Raw genomic sequence first — 23,878 nt, forward strand, 5'->3', positions numbered from 1 at the left:
AAACTGGCGTGAGAGACGAATTTACTTTAATATCATACATATACGTGTACGTATCAATTGTTTTCATTTAAAATTATAGCATTTAGCAGGCAGTCTTAACCAGAAAATAAATAATTATATATGATTATGCAATACGTATCGTCAGAAAAAAAAGAAAAGAAGCAAAACTACCCTAGAACTACACAGTTCCTTGATAGTTTTAAAATACCTTGGAGTAACAAGTGAAAACCGTAGTTTATGAATAGTTCCATGGTATAATCAATTTAAATACCCTCCCTATTGAAAAAAACAGCATATGCTGGTTAGGTAGGTTTTGATGCTGGGATGCTCATTTTAGCTGGTTTATGCTGGTCCTTTGCTGGTTTATGGACCAGCATCCCTGCTGAAAAAAAAAACAGTCTGGTTTTAGCTGGTCATAGCTGGTCAGCAGGCTGGTTTTAGAGGGGTTTTGGCCACTATCCCAGCTGGCTGGTCTTAGCTGGTCAGGCTGGGAAACCACCAGCTAAAACCTGCCTGACCAGGCTGGCAGACCAGCTAAAACCAGCTACTTCCAGCTTAAACCATCTAAGATCAGCCAACCAGCCTAGGCTGGTAGTTTTATTCAGCAGGGATATACCAGCAAAGGACCAGCATTAACCAGCTAAAACCAGAATTAATCAGCTAAGGACTAGCAAAGGACCAGCTTAAACCAGCAATTTACCTAACCAGCATATGCTGGTTTTTTTCATGGTCATAATGGACCATTTTTTGACACTTGGACGTTACTTAAGCATTGTCTCAAAACTGAATAAAAAGGACAATATTTGGCCAAGATACAACTTTTTGAAAATCTGGAATCTAAATATTAAGAAAATCACCTTTAAAGTTGTCCAAATTAAGTCCGCAATGCATACTAATTAAAAAATTAAGTTTTGATATATTTACGGTAGGAAATTTACAAAATATCTTAATGGAACATTATCTTTACTTAAGGGAAGACACTGTATGCCAAAACGCTGTTTTTCCATGCACCTGTCAAGTTTGAGATTTTGGGCTTTTTGGTTTTTCATAAAGTGTTTTTTCAGCCTAGTGGAAAGAAAACATCCAAAAAACACTGTTAAGTGTTTCTTTTATAGCACTTTATCTATTTGTGTCAATAGATTTCAATGCCACTGCATATTTTTAAAGGCTGTATTCTCAAAATGAGTTTTTTTTTCTCCTACAATCCAGTAAATCTCAACTTTAGTAGCACTTACACCAAACTTTACACTTTTTTACAGAGGGATTTGTTCATATATGATTTGCTTTATTTTAAACAACATTTCATTGGCCAAAAAATAGTAAAAAAAAATATAGTGTTCCCTCTATGCTCTAAGAGTTATGTTGTGACGAAATGAGATGCTTAAAATTCCCTCTGTATAAACTTTTGACTCTAAAATGTCAAAAAATGAAACAAGAATTTTGAAACTGACTTCATCCAGTGTTTAGATTTTTGTACTAGAAATGTATTTAATATTTCATTAAATAATGCCTCGTTTGCATATTTAAACCTAACATTTTAGAAAACTTGTAATACAAAAAGTGTTTGCAATTATCAATGTAATCAATCAATTGGGTAAGTAAGGTGATAACTATTAGTTCATGTTTTACCTTATTCACCTGCAGTGTCTCGCCTTAATATCCTAAAGATTTTTAGCATAAAAGAAAAATCAATAATTTCGACTGATACAATGTATTTTTTAGCTATTGCTACAAATATCCCTGTGCTACTTACGACTGGATTGGTGGTCCAGGGTCACAAATGGTATTGCTATCTGATGCCATGACATCTTCACAGTAGTTTTGTAAAGTCAGCCACATAGGTGTAGATGCATACAGTAAATGCCTGAATGTTTATATGTGTAACCATAGACACACACGCACACACACACACACACACACACACACACACAGGGTTTACATGTTTTATGGGGACATTCCATAGGCGTAATGTTTCCTCATGGGGACCTGAAAAATGTCCCCACAAGGTCAAAATCTACTGGTATTCCTATCCTTGTGGGGACATTTGGTCCCCACAACGTGATGAATACCAGGTACACACACACACGTTTACACATACATGTATGAATGATATGTATCACAAACCAAATGAAAATGTGTTCAACTGTGTGTCTGTCTGTAACAAAGTTGTATCTTGGGGGATTAAACCCTCAGTTCTTTCTTCTGTCCTGGCACACACACCTCAAAAGCAATGACTGAAACGCTTTATTTGCTTTGTTTGCCTTGTTTTTTCTGTAAGAATGAAAGACATGTGAGTGACACTGCTATGCATTTCTGAGTACTGGATGTGGGTGGAGAGGAGACTGGCTGGAATGGTTAGGCCGGCTTACACAACCTCAGCTTTAGTCAGCGTGAACTTTAAAAAATTCCTCTCATGATCTTTTGTTAGAAAGCCCAGGTGCCACTCCTGTACATTATTCTGAGCATAACACACTTTATTTGCCAAATGAGGGCATTCCAGAGAATAATTATATACAGTGAATAGCCTACCCCAAAAAGTATATGTAAATCAGTAAGATTATATATACAAAGGGCAGGTTTTGTCCGATTTTGCTAACATCAAGAGACAAATTTGACCATAAACTCTAGGTAAACGAATCCCAAGCACATTCAACTTGTTCCCAGCTGATTTTATAAAGTTTGGCAAGAATGTCTTTTCTGTGGTAATTGACTAATGCTGTCACGATGTAGGCAGGAACACACTAACAACGACGTAGTAAAAGACGAATATTTAATAAATCCAACGGAATACAAGCAGACACAGGAACAGCAGGGTAAGACATCCATATAACATCAAAGACCGACAAGAGTACAGGGGAAAACACACACCTTAAATACACAGACTGATTACACATCCAGGTGGAGACAATGAAGGAGGAACCAAACACACACTGAACTGCGGGGGAGAATGGGAGAAACCAACATGAAAGTCCGGGGATGTGACATTACCTCCCCCTCCCGGAAGGCGTGTCCTCACGCCGACAAACAGGAAACAACAAACAGTCTTAGGAGGGGGTTTCGGCGGAGGACGGACTCCCGGGAGGAGGGCACAAGATGGAGTCCAGGGTAGTGACGGAGGGAGGAGCCAAGGATGTGACAGGAATGGGCTGGAGCAGGAGGAGCCAGGTGGGACCCAGAACGCAGCCAAGATGTATTCCCACGGTGGAGCCGATGGAGGGAGGAGCCATGGTGGAGGAAGGGCTGACGACTCCAAGGGGCCGACCGACGGAGGCGGAGCAGGTGGTGGGAGAGCCCGAGGCGGAGACGGAAAGCCGATGATCTTGGGTGACACCGCGGATCCGGAGGGCCAAGGTGGAACCCAAGGCTCTGGCGACCAAGGCGGAGATGGAGATCCGGAGATCCGCGGCGGAGCCGGAGCGACAGAGGACCGAGGCACAGCCGGAGGAGTAGAGTCCAGAGGCGAAGGTGGGGCGACGACTGACCAGGACGGAGCCGGAGGGGCGATGGAGCCCGGTGGAGCTGGTGGATCGACGGGCGACGGCGGAGACGAGGGAGCAGAGAGCCGGGGTGGAGCCGCAGGGTCGGAGGGCCGAGGCGGAGTCCAGGACTCTGAGGCTGGAGGCGATGGTGAGGGATCCTCCAGCCATGACACCGATGGAGACTGGCAGACCTGCGGCGAACCCACCGCACAGATGGTGGACTGAGGGTGAGCAAGGGGACAGACAGTCGACAACGGGGATTCAGGAAGGCTGGGCGGAACCAGTGGAGAATCAGGACTAGGCAGAAGAGGGAGGGTGGGTGGGAAGTCCAGGCAGATAGGTATTTCCATGACACAGTCAATTACATCCCCAAAATCTTGTTCCAGCTCACCCTCAGTGATGGTGCAGTGGGCGGGGCTCTCTACCGCCCCTTCTTGCTCGACGCAGCACTCCACCGTCGCAGATGTAGTGGCCGGCTCTCGCACCTGGTCGGATGATATGACCCCATCGGCGCTCCACACTGCTGTCGCTCCGGGCTCGGGCTTTCCGTCTACAATGGGCTCTTAATCCGTCGGTCGGGGTGGCTGGCTGGGCTCTGGGTCTGGAGTGACACTGGCGAGATGCTCCTTGGAACAGGCGGGGAACGCGGGTCTGTTTCTCGCCAGTGTCCACTCCACAAATGCGGCGAAATCCGCTCGAGGGCCATCCTCGGACGACGGCGCTCTGCACGACGCGTTGAGGCTAGCGTCATAGAACGTACAGAGCGCGTCGTCCGGGTAGCTGGTGGTGTTTGCTACAAGCTGGAACATTTGAGTGTAACCCTCGAGCGGTAAATCCCCCTGCTTCAGCCGGAGGAGGATGAATTCTGGACGTAGGAAAGAATCCATGGGGGAAACACAACGGAAACAAAAAGACTGGGAAAAACGAACGGCAAACAAAACGGAGGTGAACACGTCAACAAAATATCTGTTTTGGTCGGTCTTTCTGTCACGATGTAGGCAGGAACACACGAACAACGACGTAGTAAAAGACGAATATTTAATAAATCCAACGGAATACAAGCAGACACAGGAACAGCAGGGTAAGACATCCATATAACATCAAAGACCGACAAGAGTACAGGGGAAAACACACACCTTAAATACACAGACTGATTACACATCCAGGTGGAGACAATGAAGGAGGAACCAAACACACACTGAACTGCGGGGGAGAATGGGAGAAACCAACATGAAAGTCCGGGGATGTGACAAATGCTGTATGTAAAATGTTGTAGTACAAATCAGAAATACTGAGATAAGACGACGCTACGGCTAATGCCTGTGTTACGACTTTCTGATTTTGTATTTTCAATATGATAAGATATTAAGGAAGAATTTCTGCTGTTGTTAAGTGTTTTAGGATGCAATCCCTCCATATGAAAATGAACATATGCTAATCCAGCAAACAAGTTTTAGTTTTTTTTTTTTTTTTAGCCCAGCTACAACGTTCCCTGCTTAAAAACAAACAAACAATAGATACATAATTTGTAATGGTTTGTTATAATGGGAATTTTATTGGTTTTAATGGAAACTGCAATGGTGTCTATTGGTCTTTATTGGTAATTGGTTGCCTTCTGTTTGTGGTTTGTTAAAACAGGCTGGGAGACCACCAGCTAAAACCAGCCTGACCAGCCAAAACCAGCTACTTCCAGCTTAAACCAACTATGACTAGCCAACCAGCCTAGGTCAGTTTTAGCAGTTTTTTCCAGCAGGGCAAATGGAATATGTCCCAAAACACACTACAGGAAACCATTGTAATTGTTTTAATAATAATTGGTTGATTTGTAATGTTTGTAATGGTATTCATAGTGGAAACATCAGCATTTTGTGATGGTTTCTATTGTTAACGTTCTGACAATGTTCTCTTAAAGTTTTGAACAAACCTTTTTCCAATAACATTATCTTTAGTAATGTTCTCAAAATGTTAGCTCAAAAACATTATTTATACGTTTCTGAAACATTTGTGACCCTGGACCACAAAACCAGTCATAAGGGTCAATATTTTGAAATTGAGATTTATACATTATCTAAAAGCTGAATAAATATGCTTCCGTTGATGTATAGTTTGATCTGGAATCCGAGGGGGCAAAAAAAATCTAAATATTAAGAAAATTGCCTTTAAAGGAACACTCCACTTTCTTTGGAAATAGGCTTGAGTTAATAAATTGAGTTTTACCATTTTGAAATCCATTCAGCCGTTTTGCTGTTCTGCGATATCACTTTTAGCATAGCTTAGCATAGATCATTGAATCCTATCAGACCAATAGCATCGCGTTCAAAAATGACCAACGAGTTTCTATATTTGTCCTATTTTAAAACTTGACTCTTCTGTAGTTATATTGTGTACTAATACCGGCGGAAAATGTAAAGCATGTAAATGTAAGTGATTTTCTAGGCCGATAAGATTAGGAACTACACTTCCATTCAGGCGTAATAGTCAAGGAAGTTTGCTACCGTAACAGGCGCAGTAATATCACACAGCACATGTGCAAATGCTAACCTAGCTGGGAACTAATTTCAGGCACTGCATGATATTACTCCGCCTGCTGCGTCCATATTATGCCAGAATGGGAGTGTAGTTCCTAATCTTATCTGCCTAGAAAATCGCAGCTTTACATTTTCTGCCGGTATTAGTACACGATATAACTACAGAAGAGTCAAGTTTTAAATAGGACAAATATTGAAACTTGTTGGTCATTTTTGAATGCGATGCTATTGGTCTAATAGGATTCAATGATCTTTGCTAAGCTATGCTAAAAGTGATATCGCCAGAACAGGAAAACGGGTGAATGGATTTCAAAACGGTAAAACTCAACTTATTAATTCGGGGGAGTTGGAGAATGAGCCTATTTCCAAAAAAAGTGGAGTGTTCCTTTAAAGTTGTCCTAATGCAGTTCTTAGCAATGCATATTACTAATCAAAAATTAAGTTTTGATACATTTGTGCTTGGAAATTTACAAAATATCTTCATGGAAAATGACCTTTACTTAATATCCTAATGATTTTTGGCAAAAACGATAATTTTGATAATGTTTTTTTTTTTTTTTTTTTAATTTTAGGTTTTAGTTTGATGTTCGACTAATTTAAAAAAGAATGTTACTATTTGTTTCAGAATTTTTTAGAAAGTTTTAAAAGTAACATTCCTATAATGTTTGCAAAATGAATGACGCTGTTTTTTCATGCATCTGTCAAGTATGAGATTTTGGGCTTTTTGAAAGAAAACATACAACAGACACTGTGAAGTGTTTCTTTCATAGCACTTTATCTATTTGCGTCAATAGATTTCAATTAAAATCCATATTTTTAAAGGCCGTTTTTCTCAAAAAAGGCCATAAAGAGCCATAAATCTCCACTTCAGTAGCACTTACACACACCAAACTTTAGTTTTTTATTCCTGTCTATATCCTGAAGGTTTTTACAGAGGGACTTGTTCATATATAATTTGCTTGATTTTATAAAAAAATAAATAAAGTATTTCGAGTTTTTTCTGAATTATGGCATGACAAATTAAGACAAATTCCCTCTGTAAAAACATTTGACTCTAATATGTCAAAAAAAATGAAACAAGAATTTCGAAACTGACTTCATCCAGTGTTTAGATTTTTGTATTAGAAACATATGCAAATCAGCGCATATTTCATTAAACAATACCTCATTTGCATATTTAAACCTAACATTTTAGAAAACTTGTAATACAAAAAAATGTTTGCAATTATCAATGTAATTAATCAACTGGGTAAGTAAGGTGATAACTATTAGTTATATTTTTTTTACCCTATATACCAGTGTCTGGCCTAAAAAACTTTTCAAAATCCAAAAAAACATTGGTTTGAACACTGGTAAAATGTTCTTGGAATGTATTTTTGTTAGCTGGGAATGCTTTAATACTGTAATGATGCCAATTTGGACACTGCGAACAGAAAACAAAACAAAGACCTTCATCCAACATCATTAACAACTCAACTCTCTCTCTCTGTGAAAGCATTTAATCGGGCGGCATTGTTTGCACATTGCTATTGTTTTCTCTACAGCAGGTGTATTCCTTCACACGGTTGTAATTCCTCTCTTCCCATATTTAAACACGGGGAACAGATTCAAGCTGCCGTGTACGAACTCCACAAACACACCATGCCGCTTCCCTAAACTCGCTGCTATCTTTGGCTGCATTCCTTCAAAGATTTTTAAAGCAGCAAAATGTATTTTCTGAAATGACTTGGCATTGTCCATGAAGTGTCTTGGCAGGATGAAGTCTCTGGAGGATTGATAGTAACAAAGTAAAGGATATGCTGACACAGCACAAAAACACATTTAATCATCATCATCAAAACAGACAGCAGGCCGCTTTCCAGAACAAGAGCCGTGTTTGAGCGCTGCAGCGGCCGCTCCGCTTCGACTGTCCATTCCCATCCTGGCCTCAGGAGAAAACAAACGTATAAAATAGCACTGAGGCAAAACTAAGTAAAAGTTTTCCCATAATGCTAAAATGGCAAGCTGAAAATAATGATAATAATAAAAATCATTTAGTCATAAATCAGCTGTATGTTGTGAAATATTCATAAATTTGAAAAGTGTTTTCACTTAATATAAAAAGGTAGTTTTGGTTTATTTGTTTTTGTTTTACAAAGATCAGAAGATTCTGATTTATATCTATTTTTTTTTTTTTTTTTGCATTCCACACCATAATATTAAATGAGAGAATTACACATGTAAAAACTGTATTTACTTGGTAACACTTTATAATAATGTTCTATTTAGTTAATATAAACTAAAAACAGTAGGCTAACTTTTAAAGCATTTATTAATCTTAGTTAATGTCAATTTCAAATCAAAAGTTGTAGCTGTTTATATTATTTAATGGATCTGAGCTAACTGTAAGTTATTCCTGTGATTTCAAAGCTGAATTTTTAGCATTACTCCAGTCACATGATCCTTCAGAAATCATTCTAATATTCTGATTTGCTGCTCAAAAAAACATTTATTATTATTATGTTGAACAGCTGAGTAGAATTTGTTCAGGTTTTTTTTAGAAAAACGACATTTGTCTGAAAAAGAGCACTGCAAAAAATGCTTTTCTTACTTAGATTTTTTTCTTGTTTCCAGACAAAATCTTTAAAAATTCTTAAATCGAGAAGTATTTGTTTTCAGAAAAAACAAGTCAAAATTAAGTGAGTTTTTGCTTACAAAAGCAAAATAATCTGCCATTGGGGAAAGCAAAAAAAAATCTTATTTCAAACAGAAAATTATTTTTCTTACCCCATTGGCAGATTATTTAGCTTGTTTTGTTTTTGATTTTTGACGTTTCTGAATTTTGATTTTTTTTCTGAAAACAATAATAATAACAATAATTGTACTCATCTAGAAAATCCTTCTTGATTTAGGAATTGTTAGATATTTTGGCTGGAAACAAGACAAAAAAATCTAAGTAAGAAAAGCATTTTTTGTAACATTATGTCTGTAAAAAAAAGTAATAAACGTATTATTTCTGAAATATTTCCTTCCTCCCAAAAACAAAAAGCTTTTTATATAAGATAAATGTTGATCTTATCTTTCTATTCATCAAAGAATCCTGAAATAAATGTACTGTTGTAAAAATAGTTTTCTAGAACAGCAAATTAGAATGATTTCTGAGGGATCATGTGATATTAAAGACTGGCATAATGATGCAGACAATTTAGCTTTGATCACAGGAGTAGGCCTAAATTACATTTGAAAATATATTCAAATAGATTTTAAATCGTTAAAATATTTCAGAATTTTACTGCTTTGGCTTTACTTTAGATCAAACTAATGAGGGCTTGGTGAGCAGAAAAGACTTCTTTAAAAAACTTACTTTTGACTGGTTGTGTAAGTTGCATTCGTTTATAGTTGGAAACAAAGCCAGTCACATTAAACTTGCTGGAATTGCTCTAAAATGTTCTAAAAGAGTAGATTGTGAAAGATATTATGGGCACATCAATCAACAGAAACGAATGCCAGTCTTCCACTTCCCCTTCCACGAGCCTCTGGAAAACAGCATCAAATCAAACACCTTTTACTATTCAAACTCCTTCGGTTTTCACTGAGGTAAAGCTAAAACCTTATTCTATCAAACGGAAGATATATTCCTGTCCCGTCCAGCTGGAAATGATATTTTGTCAAAGGAGATATACATCTACTGCGGGGTGCAATGAAGTTCACATTTTGCAATCACAACAGGGTGTGTTCAGAGAGACACACGCAATAAAAGCATGATGTAATGACTCAAAGTAGCTTTGCGTGTTATGGAGCTGCACGCACCCTGCCAGCTCAAGACTTCAATAGGAAGACATTAATTAAAACACACACACACACACACACACACACACACACACACACACATACATTGCAGGCGCGCGTAGGCGGCCACAGAAAAAGGCGTGCGAGAGTATCGCATGTCAATCAAAAGTGTAAAAACTACACAGTTAAAGCATAGTTTGAAAATATTTATTTACATATTCAAATACAATTGATATTTAACGGCTTACAAGTCATTTAAAATGTATGAAAGACACTCCCTTTTAAAATCTTGTTTTGTGTTAAATCTTATTTACATACATTTTGTGAATTAAAGTAAAAAATTAAGGCTTTAGAATGATTTCAAACAAATTCTGACTGCTATTAAGCAAACAACAACAAAAAAGTCCCTTGCAGTTAAAAAAGATCATATAATGTTCATAAAAATGTTTAGAATTTGAGGCAGAAAGAGCAGAAGTTTGGAAAATCATCTACGCAAGTGTTGTATTTGCTTCACGTATAAGCAAAATGAAATACAGGAAGTTGTCACCTGTGACAAATATCAGTGGTTAAAATGAAACTGCACGCTTACATATTCAGATTCACCTTTCATATATTTCGTGCATAGTTTGAGACAAACGCCAGCTCTTTGGTGCGACCGATGATAGTGGTGTGCGTTTAGTTTTCACTTCTCTGTCCAAGACAAGTAACTTTTGTGTAGCCCTACATGAACAAATGCTGGAGACATATATGTGGCACTCTTGGAGATTTTGCAAATGTGAACTTTGTTATTTGCTATTTGAAACATTTGATAATGGGCACAAATTTATATATTGTAAAACAGAGTCCAAAAATCTGAGACCACATGTTTCTGCTTCTAATTAATTCATATTCTCTTCTGATAAAATAAAATTAAATATAAACTACATTTAAATATAAAATAATGGCAATCACCATGTTATTCTCCTTTATAGAGACTTTTTTTTTTTTTGCTTTCATTGAAGCTCTTTGGTGCATGTTAAGTATAATTTAACCCATCAGGGTGTGATTTGTGAAAAAAGCAGAGGCTAACTTTTTTTCTTTCTCCGTAGGCGGAGGTTGACCAAACTGTTAGTGTAATCTCTTAACAATGCACATTACATTAGGCAAGAACCAGATAATGAGTGTCACGTCATGAAATTTTTTTAATACAAAGGAAACTGTCTAATGTGATCACAATTTAATAAAAGCATTGTAAGTTAGACCTATTAATTGTAATGATTTAATTTCAAACAACGAATAAATTATATAGAGAAAGTGAGTATCAGTGAAGTATCAGAGCTTTTTAAAACTCCGAATCAGTAAACCACTGCGTCGCAAAATGATTCACTGTTCCGATGCATTCCAATCGGATCGTGAATCATTTGATGCAGAACGGGACTTCAATGCGCGTATGGCGAATCATTTGATTCAGAACAGGACTTTAAAGAGCATATCGTGAATCATTTGATTCAGAACAGGACTTCAATGCACTTATGGTGAATCATTTGATTCAGAACAGGACTTCAATGCACTTATGGTGAATCATTTGATTCAGAACAGGACTTCAATGCATGTATGGCGAATCATTTGATTCAGAACAGGACTTCAATGCATGTATGGCGAATCATTTGATTCAGAACAGGACTTCAATGCATGTATGGCGAATCATTTGATTCAGAACGGGACTTTAAAGCACGTATCGCAAATCATTTGATTCAGAACGGGACTTCAATGCACGTATTGCGAATCATTTGATTCAGAACAGGACTTCAATGCATGTATGGCGAATCATTTGATTCAGAACGGGACTTTAAAGCACGTATCGCGAATCATTTGATTCAGAACGGGACTTCAATGCATGTATTGTGAATCATTTGATTCAGAACAGGACTTCAATGCATGTATGGCGAATCATTTGATTCAGAACGGGACTTTAAAGCACGTATAGCGAATCATTTGATGCAGAACGGGACTTCAATGCACGTACTGCGAATCATTTGATTCAGAACAGGACTTCAATGCATGTATGGCGAATCATTTGATTCAGAACGGGACTTTAAAGCACGTATAGCGAATCATTTGATGCAGAACGGGACTTCAATGCACGTACTGCGAATCATTTGATTCAGAACAGGACTTCAATGCATGTATGGCGAATCATTTGATTCAGAACGGGACTTTAAAGCACGTATCGCGAATCATTTGATTCAGAACGGGACTTCAATGCACGTATGGCGAATTATTTGATTCAGAACAGGACTTCAATGCACGTATGGCGAATCATTTGATTCAGAACAGGACTTTAAAGCGCGTATTGCAAATAATTTGATTCGGAACATGACTTTAAAGTGCGTATTGCGAATCATTTGATTCAGAACGGGACTTTACAGCGCGTATTGCGAATCATTTTATTCAGAACAGGACTTTAAAGCACGTATCACGAATCATTTGATTCAGAACAGGACTTTAAAGCATGTATCGCAAATCATTTGATTCAGAACGGGACTTCAATGCACTTATGGCGAATCATTTGATTCAGAACAGGACTTTAAAGCACGTATGGCATATTATTTGATTCAGAACAGGACTTTAAAGCACGTATGGCATATTATTTGATTCAGAACAGGACTTTAAAGCGCGTATTGCAAATAATTTGATTCGGAACATGACTTTAAAGCGCATATGGCGAATCATTTGATTCAGAACAGGACTTTAAAGCACGTATTGCGAATAATTTGATTTAGATCGGGGTGTAGGAGTGCTTCGCCAGAAATGCTACATTAATTTATATGCTCCAAAGAGCATTAAAGCAACAAAAAAGTCTCTATAAAGGAGTTAAACATGGTAAATTTTATATTTAAATTAATTTACATTTGCATAGTCACAAACAAAACTTGCCTTATTTTTTCTTATCTTTTTTTTTCTCTCAGATTTCTATTTCCATAAGGTTTAAATAAAATAAAATAAAAAATCCCTAACTTGCAATGTTGTCTCAGACTTTTGCACAGAACTGTATTTATGTAATCTTTAAAAATGAAATATGGAGTGTCACCTTTATGTCTACGGCTTTATCTGTAAGGCCTTTGAATGCAAAAACACAAGTGCAGTTTAAAATCAGCCGGTAAAACATTTTCACAGTGGTACTGCCCTTTTTGACCAGCGTTGATGCAATGGGCACAGACATTCTTTGTCTTGAAAGCCAGAAACGAATCACAAAGCGGTCGCTGTGAAACGCACAACACCCTGTTCTAGTTTCTCTGCTGACGAAGGTTTTTTTGTTTCGTTTTTTTTTTACAGTGCAAAACATCACCGAATACATCAGAGCAGTAAACTAAACTCAGAATCACTACAGTGTGCATCTAGTACAAGTCTCTCATGATCTCTTGCAGAAGCGGGTGTAAGCACCAGTCCACCTCTGACTCTTTCAGCAGCTGGATCAGCTGAACGTGGTCGGTCACCAGCTGCCGCAAATCAGTCATCTTCTGAAGAACTTTGGCGAACAGCTGGAGAGAGTCTGGGTGGTTCGTCTTCAGCTGCAGCTCCAGAGAATGAAGAACCGTCTCCTGGAGGTCCTCAATGGGCTTGACGTTCAGCAGACCTGGACGATCTACCAGAGTAATAAAAGAGAGAGGAAGATGGAGAAGATTATGAAATATGTCTGTTTTGAGACAGTGGTTCATTTATCAATGAATAAGAGTATAAATTTTTTTTTTTTTTTTCCTACAGATTGTTCAGGTGAATCTCTCAAATTTTGCCACAAAAAAAAAAACAAGTAAACAAAAAAATAATACTAATACTGATAATCATTGATGATAACTTCCCAAATTCTCTATAAAAATATCACATTAAAATGTGAAAAAAAGAATTTAAATAAAAATATTTAAATTATCATAATGTATAATTCAAAATGTACTTTACATAAGCTGTCTATAATTTAAATAATTAAAAAATATATATTTTTAATAGAAATAATGTCACAAAAAAAATTTCATTACTGTGATAAAAACATTAAAAAGCAAACAAACAAACAGTAAAAAGCAAACAAACAAACAAATAAATAAAAATAAAAAATAAAATAAAAACTTATTTAAATGGTCAATTATAAAAAATTATCCCAATGATTTTATTTTTTTTAAATCACCATCATTTCAGTTCAGTTCAGTCCCAAAACTACCACAATGCATATTTTAAATTTTACTTTACAAAAGCTGTCTATAATTTAAAGAGTTTTCAAATAATGTATTATTTTTAATACAAATAATGTGACAATGACGAGAGAAAAAAAGTATATAATATTTTCTTTTCATTTTTGTTGCCAGTTTTATTTATAGGTTTTCCAGTCATACTTTGTTACAAAAAATCTCAGTACTGTGATAAAAAACATCACATTCAAAACAGTAAAAAACTTATTTAAATAAGGTCAATTATAATTTTTTTTTTAAATAATCACCATCATTTAATTCATTCCAAAAACTATCACAATGAATGTTTTATATATTGATGATTAAAATGATTGATTCATTCAGTGTGGAAGAACAGTAGTAATCAAAAAGTCCTAATCTCAGCTGAACATCTTTGGTGTGACTTTAAATGCAGACCAATGACTTGTACATGCACTATATGGACAAATGTATTGGGACACCCCCTTCTTTAGAACAGAAAAGGGCACTTCCAAAACTGTGGCAACAAAGATGGAAACAATTAATGTATTTATAAATTGTATTTCCATCTCTGTTGCAACCGTTTTGGAAATGTCAAAAATGACTGTACCCATACGTACAAGTCATTGGTGTTTGGTGACGAGTTTTAAAGTCACTCCAGAGATGTTCAGCTGGGATTAGGACTTTGCTTTCTGCAGATCAGTCAAGTTCTTCAACACTGACTAAATCAATCATTTCTTTTTTAACCTTGCCCTATACACAGAGGCATTGTCATGTTAGAATAGAAAAGGGTCCTGTCCAAACTGTTGCTGTAAAATTAGAAGAACACAATCCCTTAGAATGTCATCATATGCTTAAACATTAGGATTTGTACCCATGGAATTTTCTACAGTAGTCAAACCTATATATATATATATATATATATATATATAAATAATATATTTTCTTAATATTTTCTTACTTACATTTTTTTTTTTTTTTTTTTTTTAGATGATTAATTTTTTTTCTTGTTTTCAGAAAAAAAAACTATCAGAATTAAGTGAGTTTTTGAACAAGCAAAATAATCTGCCAGTGGGGTAAGCAAAAAAATGATTTTGCTAAAGATTATTTTGCTTGTTTCGAACAAATATGCAATTAATTTTGAGTATTTTTTTCTGAAAACAAGACTAGAAAATCCTTTTTGATTTAAGATTTTTAATATTTTGGCAGGAAACAAGACAAAAAATCTAAGTACGAAAAGCATTTTTTGCAGTGTAGTACAAGTATGTTACAATGAGATTTACCTGTTCTCTGAGTTTCTTTTACAGTTCCTTTAGTTCCCTAAGTTAATTTTCACACAGAATATTTTATCAACTGTGTGAATCATCAAAGTTCAAGGTTGGCATTTTAATGCACCAGTGACCAATAAACCGTGAATTACAGTACATTTTTTCTACAGATTAAATGACTGCACTGAAGCTTGCAGATCCTTGTGGTTACTAACAAAGTGTGAATTAAACAACCATAGAGATAATGAGCCAAAAATAAGCCTGCTAGCTCTGGTTTCATAGAAATTGAGGTATGACGCAACCTCGTGATAGCTCAGATCACAAGTGAGTGGAGATGAAATCATGAGTCACTGAGCTTGTGGTCGGGGCCTGAAGTAAAAATGCAACTGAGGTTAATCTTATCATCGACTTCTCTTTTTTGTTAGACAGAAAAATCAGGGACAGATGAAACCTGATGAGATTTGGCTTCTCAAAGCAAGACCCACCTCCACTCAGGATAATGACGGCCAGGAACAGCGCCATCTCGCTGTCGTCCAGCTCCAGCATGTTGAACTTGACCGAGAACTCAAACTTGGGCTCCATCATTTCGCAGAAGGGTTTGCGCAAGCTCTTGAGAAACTCGCGGGTCATGAAGATCTGGCCGTAGGAGATGAGGGTGCCGTCTTTGTTCATGAGGGGCGCCATCATGATGATGAGGACTTCGATGACGCCGTACTTAAGGAGCATCACCTGGTCGTTCAAGTCCAGGTTCACGAAGCCTGGGATGCTCTTGGCGAATTCGGTGACTTCGCTGACGGCTTCGGCCGAACGCGACTGGCAGCTGTGGAAGAAGCGAAGCTCCACCTCATGCATGATGCCCATGTCAGCTCTCCTGTGTTCCTGCATGGGCATCTGCCGGCAATTGATCATCTGCTCACCTTCCAACAGAGACTTCATGTCGTGAATAACGAAAGGCTGTGAACAAGAAGAAAGTCTATGTTACGAAATCTTCAATACGAGAAAAACTAGCTCCCGCATAAAAGCTGTTTCCAATAACAGGGTTGTTTGTAATACTTGAGTCCAGACAAAACCAGATATTTTTTACAACTAGTAGAGACCAGCTCATATAAGTCCTCACCAAGTCCAAATCCTCTCGAAAATAATATGGTTTTGGATTCAGACTTGAGACAGACTTAAGTCTGAGTTTGGACTTGAGTACTAAAACGCTACCTGCAAACACTACAGCATAAATGCATATCTTGGCATTGGTTAAATATGAACTTCTCATGTTTCTCTGAAGCATTGTGGCAGAAATTTAGGCCTAAAACATACTCATATATGCAAATAGTAATGACTCATTAGCTGTGTCTCAATTCCTACCCAGACTCACTGGAAATATGTGACTCTACCTACATTTCTGCAAAAATGCACCTATACGTACAAATCTCTGCAGTTTCCAGTTGTAATGAACACTACACTCTTAAAAATAAAGGTGCTTTAAAAGGTTTTTCACAGCGATGCCATAGAACCATTTTTGGTTCCACAAAGAACCATTCGGTCAAGGGTTATTTAAAGAACCATCTATATTTAACTTTTTTATAATCTGAAGAGCCTTCTTTTAAACAAAAAACCTTTTGTGAAACAGAAAGGTTCTTCAGATGTTAAAGGTTCTTTTTGGAACCATTTAGACAAAAAGCGTTCTTCTATGGCATTGTGAAGCACCTTTATTTTTAAGAGTGTAGAGACAGTAAAACTCTGACAACTTTTGTTTCTTTTCACACAAATTATGATTTACAGGGACAGAGTTTCAATAGTTCAGAGTTTCGAAATTAATTTTCGCAAAATATTATGTTACGACTTAATATTTTAACATGCTGCAAAATTTGAAAACTGATACTTTTGAACATTAGCGTCACATATCGGGGAGATTGGGGTAAGATGAGCCATTTGTATGTGGTCCTCAAGATAAGGGAAAAATGAAGCAGAAGTACAATGAAAGTATCTAAAGTAATTTCCGAATGTTTCCTATCGTTTTAAATTATCAGAATGTATCTATGACAAAGAGTTCTAAAACTATGGCTTCTTATAAAAAAAAGTGTTCCTGTGGCTCAATTTGCCCTGGGTTAAGGGTAAGTTGATCCGAATCCAGGGTAAGATGCACCATCTGACTGAATCTGAAATTTTAAAGATAATTTTCATTTTACAAACAGTCCTATTTGTTTTTTTAAAGCTAACTTAAACCTAACTTAAAACCAATCAAATGAATTTTAATCTTCAATATTTCATTGCATTTCTGAAACAACTTGTTGAACACCAAGGTTCCCAAAAACCAACTAAACAGAGAGTTTGTTGAGTAAAATTCAATTAAAAAAAAAAAAAAAATTTATTGTGTTTTAAATGAGTAAAAAATCTTACTGACAAATGGGCAAAACCTAGGATAGTGGCAAATTTTAAAAATGTAGAACTAATTAGTATTTGGGGTAAAAGTAATTCGTCATAAATTGATTTTTGTTGTAAATATGCCTGACAAGATTGTTATAGGCTACTGAATGCCATTTTAGTGGGTGTCTTATGTAAAATAGGCAAAATAAATTATATTTATGTTTTGCTTAGAAAAACAAAAACAAAAATGCAATTAAACAGAAAACTTTTTTTGGAAACCCAACAAACAGCTTCATATGTATGGGTTTTCAAACACAGTAGGTTTGTTCGGTAGCTCATGTGATCAGTGTTGCACTTGTGTGGTGAAATGCTCCAGTACGAAGTTAAAATAACACAGTTGCATCAGCAAATGCGCTTTTATATCACTTTTGGATCCTTTAGCACTATTAAGGTTGGATTTAATGTAGTGCATATGTTTATTTTTCCAACACGATAGACCAAGGGTGCCATAACTGGGTCCTAGAGGGCCAGTGTCCGACACAGTTTAGCTTCAACTCGCCTCAACACATCTGACTGGAAGTTTCTAGTATGTCTAGCAAGAGCTTGATTAGCTGGTTCAGGTGTGTCTAATTGGGGTTGGAGCTAAAGTCTGCAGGTCACCGGCCCTCCAGGACCAAGTCTAGGCACCCCATTCAACTTTTAGTGACACTCCACAGACTTTTGAGCCACCGCAAAACATAGCTAGAGCAAAGTTATAAAAACGCTACAATACATGCTTGTATTAATGTAGTAAAACATAACCAAGATCACAAATTAAACGCTTTGGTGCCACTCACTGGACATTTGACTTATGTGTGTAAAACGTAAAATCGGTGTTCAGAAACGTCACCACAAGCACGTATTTCTAATAAGCCTGGGTTTCCCAATTTAGAAGCTGCATCCATCAAAGTCTGCATTCGAAGATTGAATGCGTCACAGAAGCTGTCCCAAATCAAAGGCTTCTTTTTTAAATAAGTAAAATAAGTAAACCCAGTTACTTGGTTTCCCCATTTATAGACTGACCCTATGTTGAGAGAAATCGGGAGTAAGTGCAGAGGCGTTGTGTGAACATGATAGTTACTGTAGTTCTGCATTTACTCATCTCACAAAAAACAGATTCAGTATTCCTCAAAATGAATAAAAGCATTGAAATGCAAAATCAGAATATGATACAATAATGAAATATGTTACATAACACAAATATCCTTTTGTATTTTATCCCATTTTATTAACCAATCTTTGCTGCTGACTTTCAATAGTAAAATTCAACCATATTAATAATACTGTACAGACATAAATTTACATTTCCTTTAGCCTGAGACTTATTGATTTCACTTTTGGTGTAAAAGCACTTTTACATTTGACAAAACAAAATTTAACTTTTTTATATTAAAAACAAACAAGCAAGCCCAGCCCAGATAAAAAAAAAAAAAATAATGCAAAAGTAAAGTAACTCATTACTTTTCATAAAAAGTAACTATGTAACACAATTAGTTACGTTTTTAGGGAGTAACACAATATTCTAATGCATTACTTTCAAAAGTAACTTCCCCCAAATGCTTATATCTTACCAAGATGCAATTTTTAGATTTAGAAACATTTATGTACCAACTCTCTTAAAAATAAAGATTCCAAAAAGGAGTTTTTGCAGTGATGCCATAGAAGAACCATTTTCGGTTCCCCAAAGAATCTTTCAGTGAACAGTTTTTAAAAGAACCGTTTTAAAGAACATTTTAAAAATCTAAAGAACTTTTTTCAAAACAAAGAACCTTTTCTGAATTTGAAAGGTTCCATGGATGTTCAAGGTTCTTCATGGAACCATTGATGCTAATAAAGAACCTTTTAAGAGTGAAGGTGAAGATATTTAGACATGTTGTGAAGAGAAATCCTTCAGAGGCTAGACTTTCACATTTAAAAAACAAACAAGCCCAGATGAAAAAAAGGAAACACAAAAGTAATGTAACTAATTACTTTCCATTAAAAGTAACTATGTAACACAATTAGTTACATTTTTAGGGAGTAACGCGATAATGTACTGCATTACTTTCAAAAGTAACTTTCCCCAAATACTTATATCATACTAAGATGCAATTTTTAGACATTTATGTACCAACTCTCTTAAAAATAAATATTCCAAAAAGGTGTTTTTGCAGTGATGCCATAGAAGAACCATTTTTGGTTTCCCAAATAATCTTTCTGAGAAGAGTTCTTAAAAGAACCAATTTAAAGAACATTTTACAAATCTAAAGAACTTTTTTTCAAATATACAGAACCTTTTCTGAATTTGAAAGGTTCCATGGATGTTCAAGGTTCTTCATTGAATCATCGATACTAATAAAGAACCTTTTAAAAGAGTAAAAAAACATATCTACCAGGTTGTGAAGAGAAATCCTCCACAGGCTAGACTGTCACATTTTACTTTTGTGGCCTTCAAAGGATGCAGTCTCAAAACTGTCAGACTGAAAGCACCGGATATTATGATGTTGTGTTCATGACTTTAAAAATGCTGTCAAACAAAAAGGCCTCCTAAGTATAAGATAATGATTTCAAACATGTAGCTCCACCTCAAAATCAAGTTAGACAGTAATATGACAAGTCTTCCACCAATGGGCCTTCTGAAGTGCCACTGAAAGAATTTGTGTTCAAAATGAGCTCTGGATTCTTGTCTAACCATAATTCCTCTCACTGTTTACTCTCGTATTAGAACAGAAAACACATTCTCTGAAATCCCAAGCTGATCTTTCGTTTTGTGTCAGCTTCCTTTGAGCTGTCTGAGTGCTCGCAAGAGTACACATGCCCCGAATGTGGAACTAATCAAGCGTGAATTAATAAGGTTCTGATATATATAGACTTAGATCTATACTACTTTAATATTTTTATAGGCCTTTCTTTCTGCAGTCTCTGCCTTTATAAATATTTCTCCTCCAAAGAGAGCAGATGTTTGGTATCATTGGCTGCGTTAGTCAAAACAAGCATCTAACAGCCTTGGTCATATCTCTTGTTAAAGACACGTGATGTAGGCGTTTTATGTGTGGTATGTTTGATTTTAACTTATTTCTACTGTAAACAAAACAGGAATGTTCAATGGGGAGGCAGAGGGCCTTCGTTTGTGACTTTAATTTTTGCTAAATTCATTGCAAAAAATGCAAATTATGAAGGATTTTCTAGATGAGTAAAAATTATTGTCTTCAGAAAAAACAAGTCAAAATTAGGGAGTTTTTGCTTAGAACAAGCAAAATAATCTGCCAATGGGGTAAGAAAATAAAAAAACCCTCTTATTTCAAACATAAAACAAGATAATTTTTTTACCCTATTGGCAGATTATTTTGCTTGCAAAAGCACACTTAATTTTGACTTGTTTTTACTGAAAACAAGACAATAACTTTTACTCGTCTAGAAAATCCTTCTTGATTTACGTAATTAAGTAAATAAGAAATTATACAAATTGTAGTATAAATTGTAGTAGTTAAAATAAATGTTTTGTTATCTAAAGTGGTGATGTTTATACATTTTTAAGTGTGGACTGTATATACAGTCAAACCAAAAATTGTTCAGACACCAGATATAATTTTTTCATTTCTTTTACTAGTGGGTGCAGGTCGCTATACACTGTAAAAAAGTTTTCATCAATTTCGACTTAAAAACTTAAGTTTGGCAGCTGCCTTAAAATGTTAAGCTAAACCAACTTAATTCATTTAAACGCACAAGTTAAATCAACTAATTTTTATTGTAATAAGTTAAAATTACTTGTAGTTTTAAGCTGATTTAACTTAAAAAACTGAAGGCAGCTGCTGAACTTAGATTTTTAAGTTGAATCTGGTGAAAACTTTTTACAGTGTAGTTAATTTATATAAGTGAGGATAGCAAAATAAAGTAAACTGTGACATATTATACCCAAGAATTTTTCATATAGTGGACTACTAGTAAAATTGCCCCCGGGAAGCCGCTTCTCCGTCCCGATCTAAATCAAATGATTCACCATATGCTCTTTAAAGGCCGTTCTGAATCAAATGATTCGTGATACACGCTTTAAAGTCCCGTTCTAAATCAAATGATTCGCGATACGTGCTTTAAAGTCCCGTTCTGAATCAAATAATTTGCGATAGACGCTTTAAAGTCCCGTTCTGAATCAAATGATTCTTGATAGACGCTTTAAAGTCCTGTTCTGAGTCAAATGATTCGCGATACGTGCTTTAAAGTCCTGTTCTGAGTCAAATGATTCGCCATATGCGCTTTAAAGTCCCGTTCTGAATCAAATGATTCACTATACGCGCTTTAAAGTCCCGTTCTGAATCAAATGATTCGCGATACACGCTTTAAAGTCCCGTTCTGAATCAAATGATTCACTATACGCGCTTTAAAGTCCCGTTCTGAATCAAATGATTTGCTATACGTGCTTTAAAGTCCCGTTCTGAATCAAATAATTTGCGATAGATGCTTTAAAGTCCCATTCTGAATCAAATGATTCTTGATAGACGCTTTAAAGTCCTGTTCTGAGTCAAATGATTCGCCATATGCGCTTTAAAGTCCCGTTCTGAATCAAATGATTCGCGATATACGCTTTAAAGTCCCGTTCTGAATCAAATGATTCACTATACGCGCTTTAAAGTCCCGTTCTGAATCAAATGATTCGCGATACACGCTTTAAAGTCCCGTTCTGAATCAAATGATTCACTATACGCGCTTTAAAGTCCCGTTCTGAATCAAATGATTCACTATACGCGCTTTAAAGTCCCGTTCTGAATCAAATGATTCGCGATACACGCTTTAAAGTCCCGTTCTGAATCAAATGATTTGCGATACATGCTTTAAAGTCCCGTTCTGAATCAAATGATTCACTATACGTGCTTTAAAGTCCCGTTCTGAATCAAATGATTCGCGATATGTGCTTTAAAGTCCCGTTCTGAATCAAATAATTTGCGATAGACGCTTTAAAGTCCCGTTCTGAATCAAATGATTCTTGATAGACGCTTTAAAGTCCTGTTCTGAGTCAAATGATTCGCCATATGCGCTTTAAAGTCCCGTTCTGAATCAAATGATTCGCGATACACGCTTTAAAGTCCCGTTCTGAATCAAATGATTCACTATACGCGCTTTAAAGTCCCGTTCTGAATCAAATGATTCGCGATACACGCTTTAAAGTCCCGTTCTGAATCAAATGATTCACTATACGCGCTTTAAAGTCCCGTTCTGAATCAAATCATTCACTATACGCGCTTTAAAGTCCCGTTCTGAATCAAATGATTCGCGATACACGCTTTAAAGTCCCGTTCTGAATCAAATGATTTGCGATACACGCTTTAAAGTCCCGTTCTGAATCAAATGATTCACTATACGTGCTTTAAAGTCCCGTTCTGAATCAAATGATTCGCGATATGTGCTTTAAAGTCCCGTTCTGAATCAAATAATTTGCGATAGACGCTTTAAAGTCCCGTTCTGAATCAAATGATTCTTGATAGACGCTTTAAAGTCCTGTTCTGAGTCAAATGATTCGCCATATGCGCTTTAAAGTCCCGTTCTGAATCAAATGATTCGCGATACACGCTTTAAAGTCCCGTTCTGAATCAAATGATTCGCGATACACGCTTTAAAGTCCCGTTCTGAATCAAATGATTCGCGATACACGCTTTAAAGTCCCGTTCTGAATCAAATGATTCACTATACGCGCTTTAAAGTCCCGTTCTGAATCAAATGATTCACTATACGCACTTTAAAGTCCCGTTCTGAATCAAATGATTCGCGATACACGCTTTAAAGTCCCGTTCTGAATCAAATGATTCTTGATAGACGCTTTAAAGTCCCGTTCTGAGTCAAATGATTCGCCATATGCGCTTTAAAGTCCTGTTCTGAATCAAATGATTCGCGATACACGCTTTAAAGTCCCGTTCTGAATCAAATGATTCGCGATACACGCTTTAAAGTCCCGTTCTGAATCAAATGATTCGCGATACACGCTTTAAAGTCCCGTTCTGAATCAAATGATTCGCGATACACGCTTTAAAGTCCCGTTCTGAATCAAATGATTCACTATACGCGCTTTAAAGTCCCGTTCTGAATCAAATGATTCACTATACGCGCTTTAAAGTCCCGTTCTGAATCAAATGATTCACTATACGCGCTTTAAAGTCCCGTTCTGAATCAAATGTTTCTTGATAGACGCTTTAAAGTCCTGTTCTGAGTCAAATGATTCGCCATATGCGCTTTAAAGTCCCGTTCTGAATCAAACGATTTGCGATACACGCTTTAAAGTCCTGTTC

At 36.4% G+C, this 23,878-nt stretch overlaps 1 protein-coding gene across 2 annotated transcripts in view; it reads right to left on the reverse strand.

The window, feature by feature from the left end:
* Window positions 1–10,936: 10,936 nt before the first annotated feature.
* pparg (peroxisome proliferator-activated receptor gamma) overlaps window positions 10,937–23,878 on the reverse strand; it is a 42,362-nt gene continuing 29,420 nt past the window's right edge. For both annotated transcript variants that reach the window (XM_073826104.1, XM_073826103.1), the window contains exons 6-7: window positions 15,707–16,175; window positions 10,937–13,400 (exon numbers count right to left, since the gene is read on the reverse strand). In XM_073826104.1, coding sequence (XP_073682205.1) covers window positions 13,153–13,400; window positions 15,707–16,175 — 717 coding nt within the window. In that variant the 3' untranslated portion in view covers window positions 10,937–13,152. The remainder of the gene's footprint in view (window positions 13,401–15,706; window positions 16,176–23,878) is intronic.

Source organism: Garra rufa, chromosome 20 (assembly GCF_049309525.1).
Source record: "Garra rufa chromosome 20, GarRuf1.0, whole genome shotgun sequence".
Lineage (NCBI taxonomy): Eukaryota > Metazoa > Chordata > Actinopteri > Cypriniformes > Cyprinidae > Garra > Garra rufa.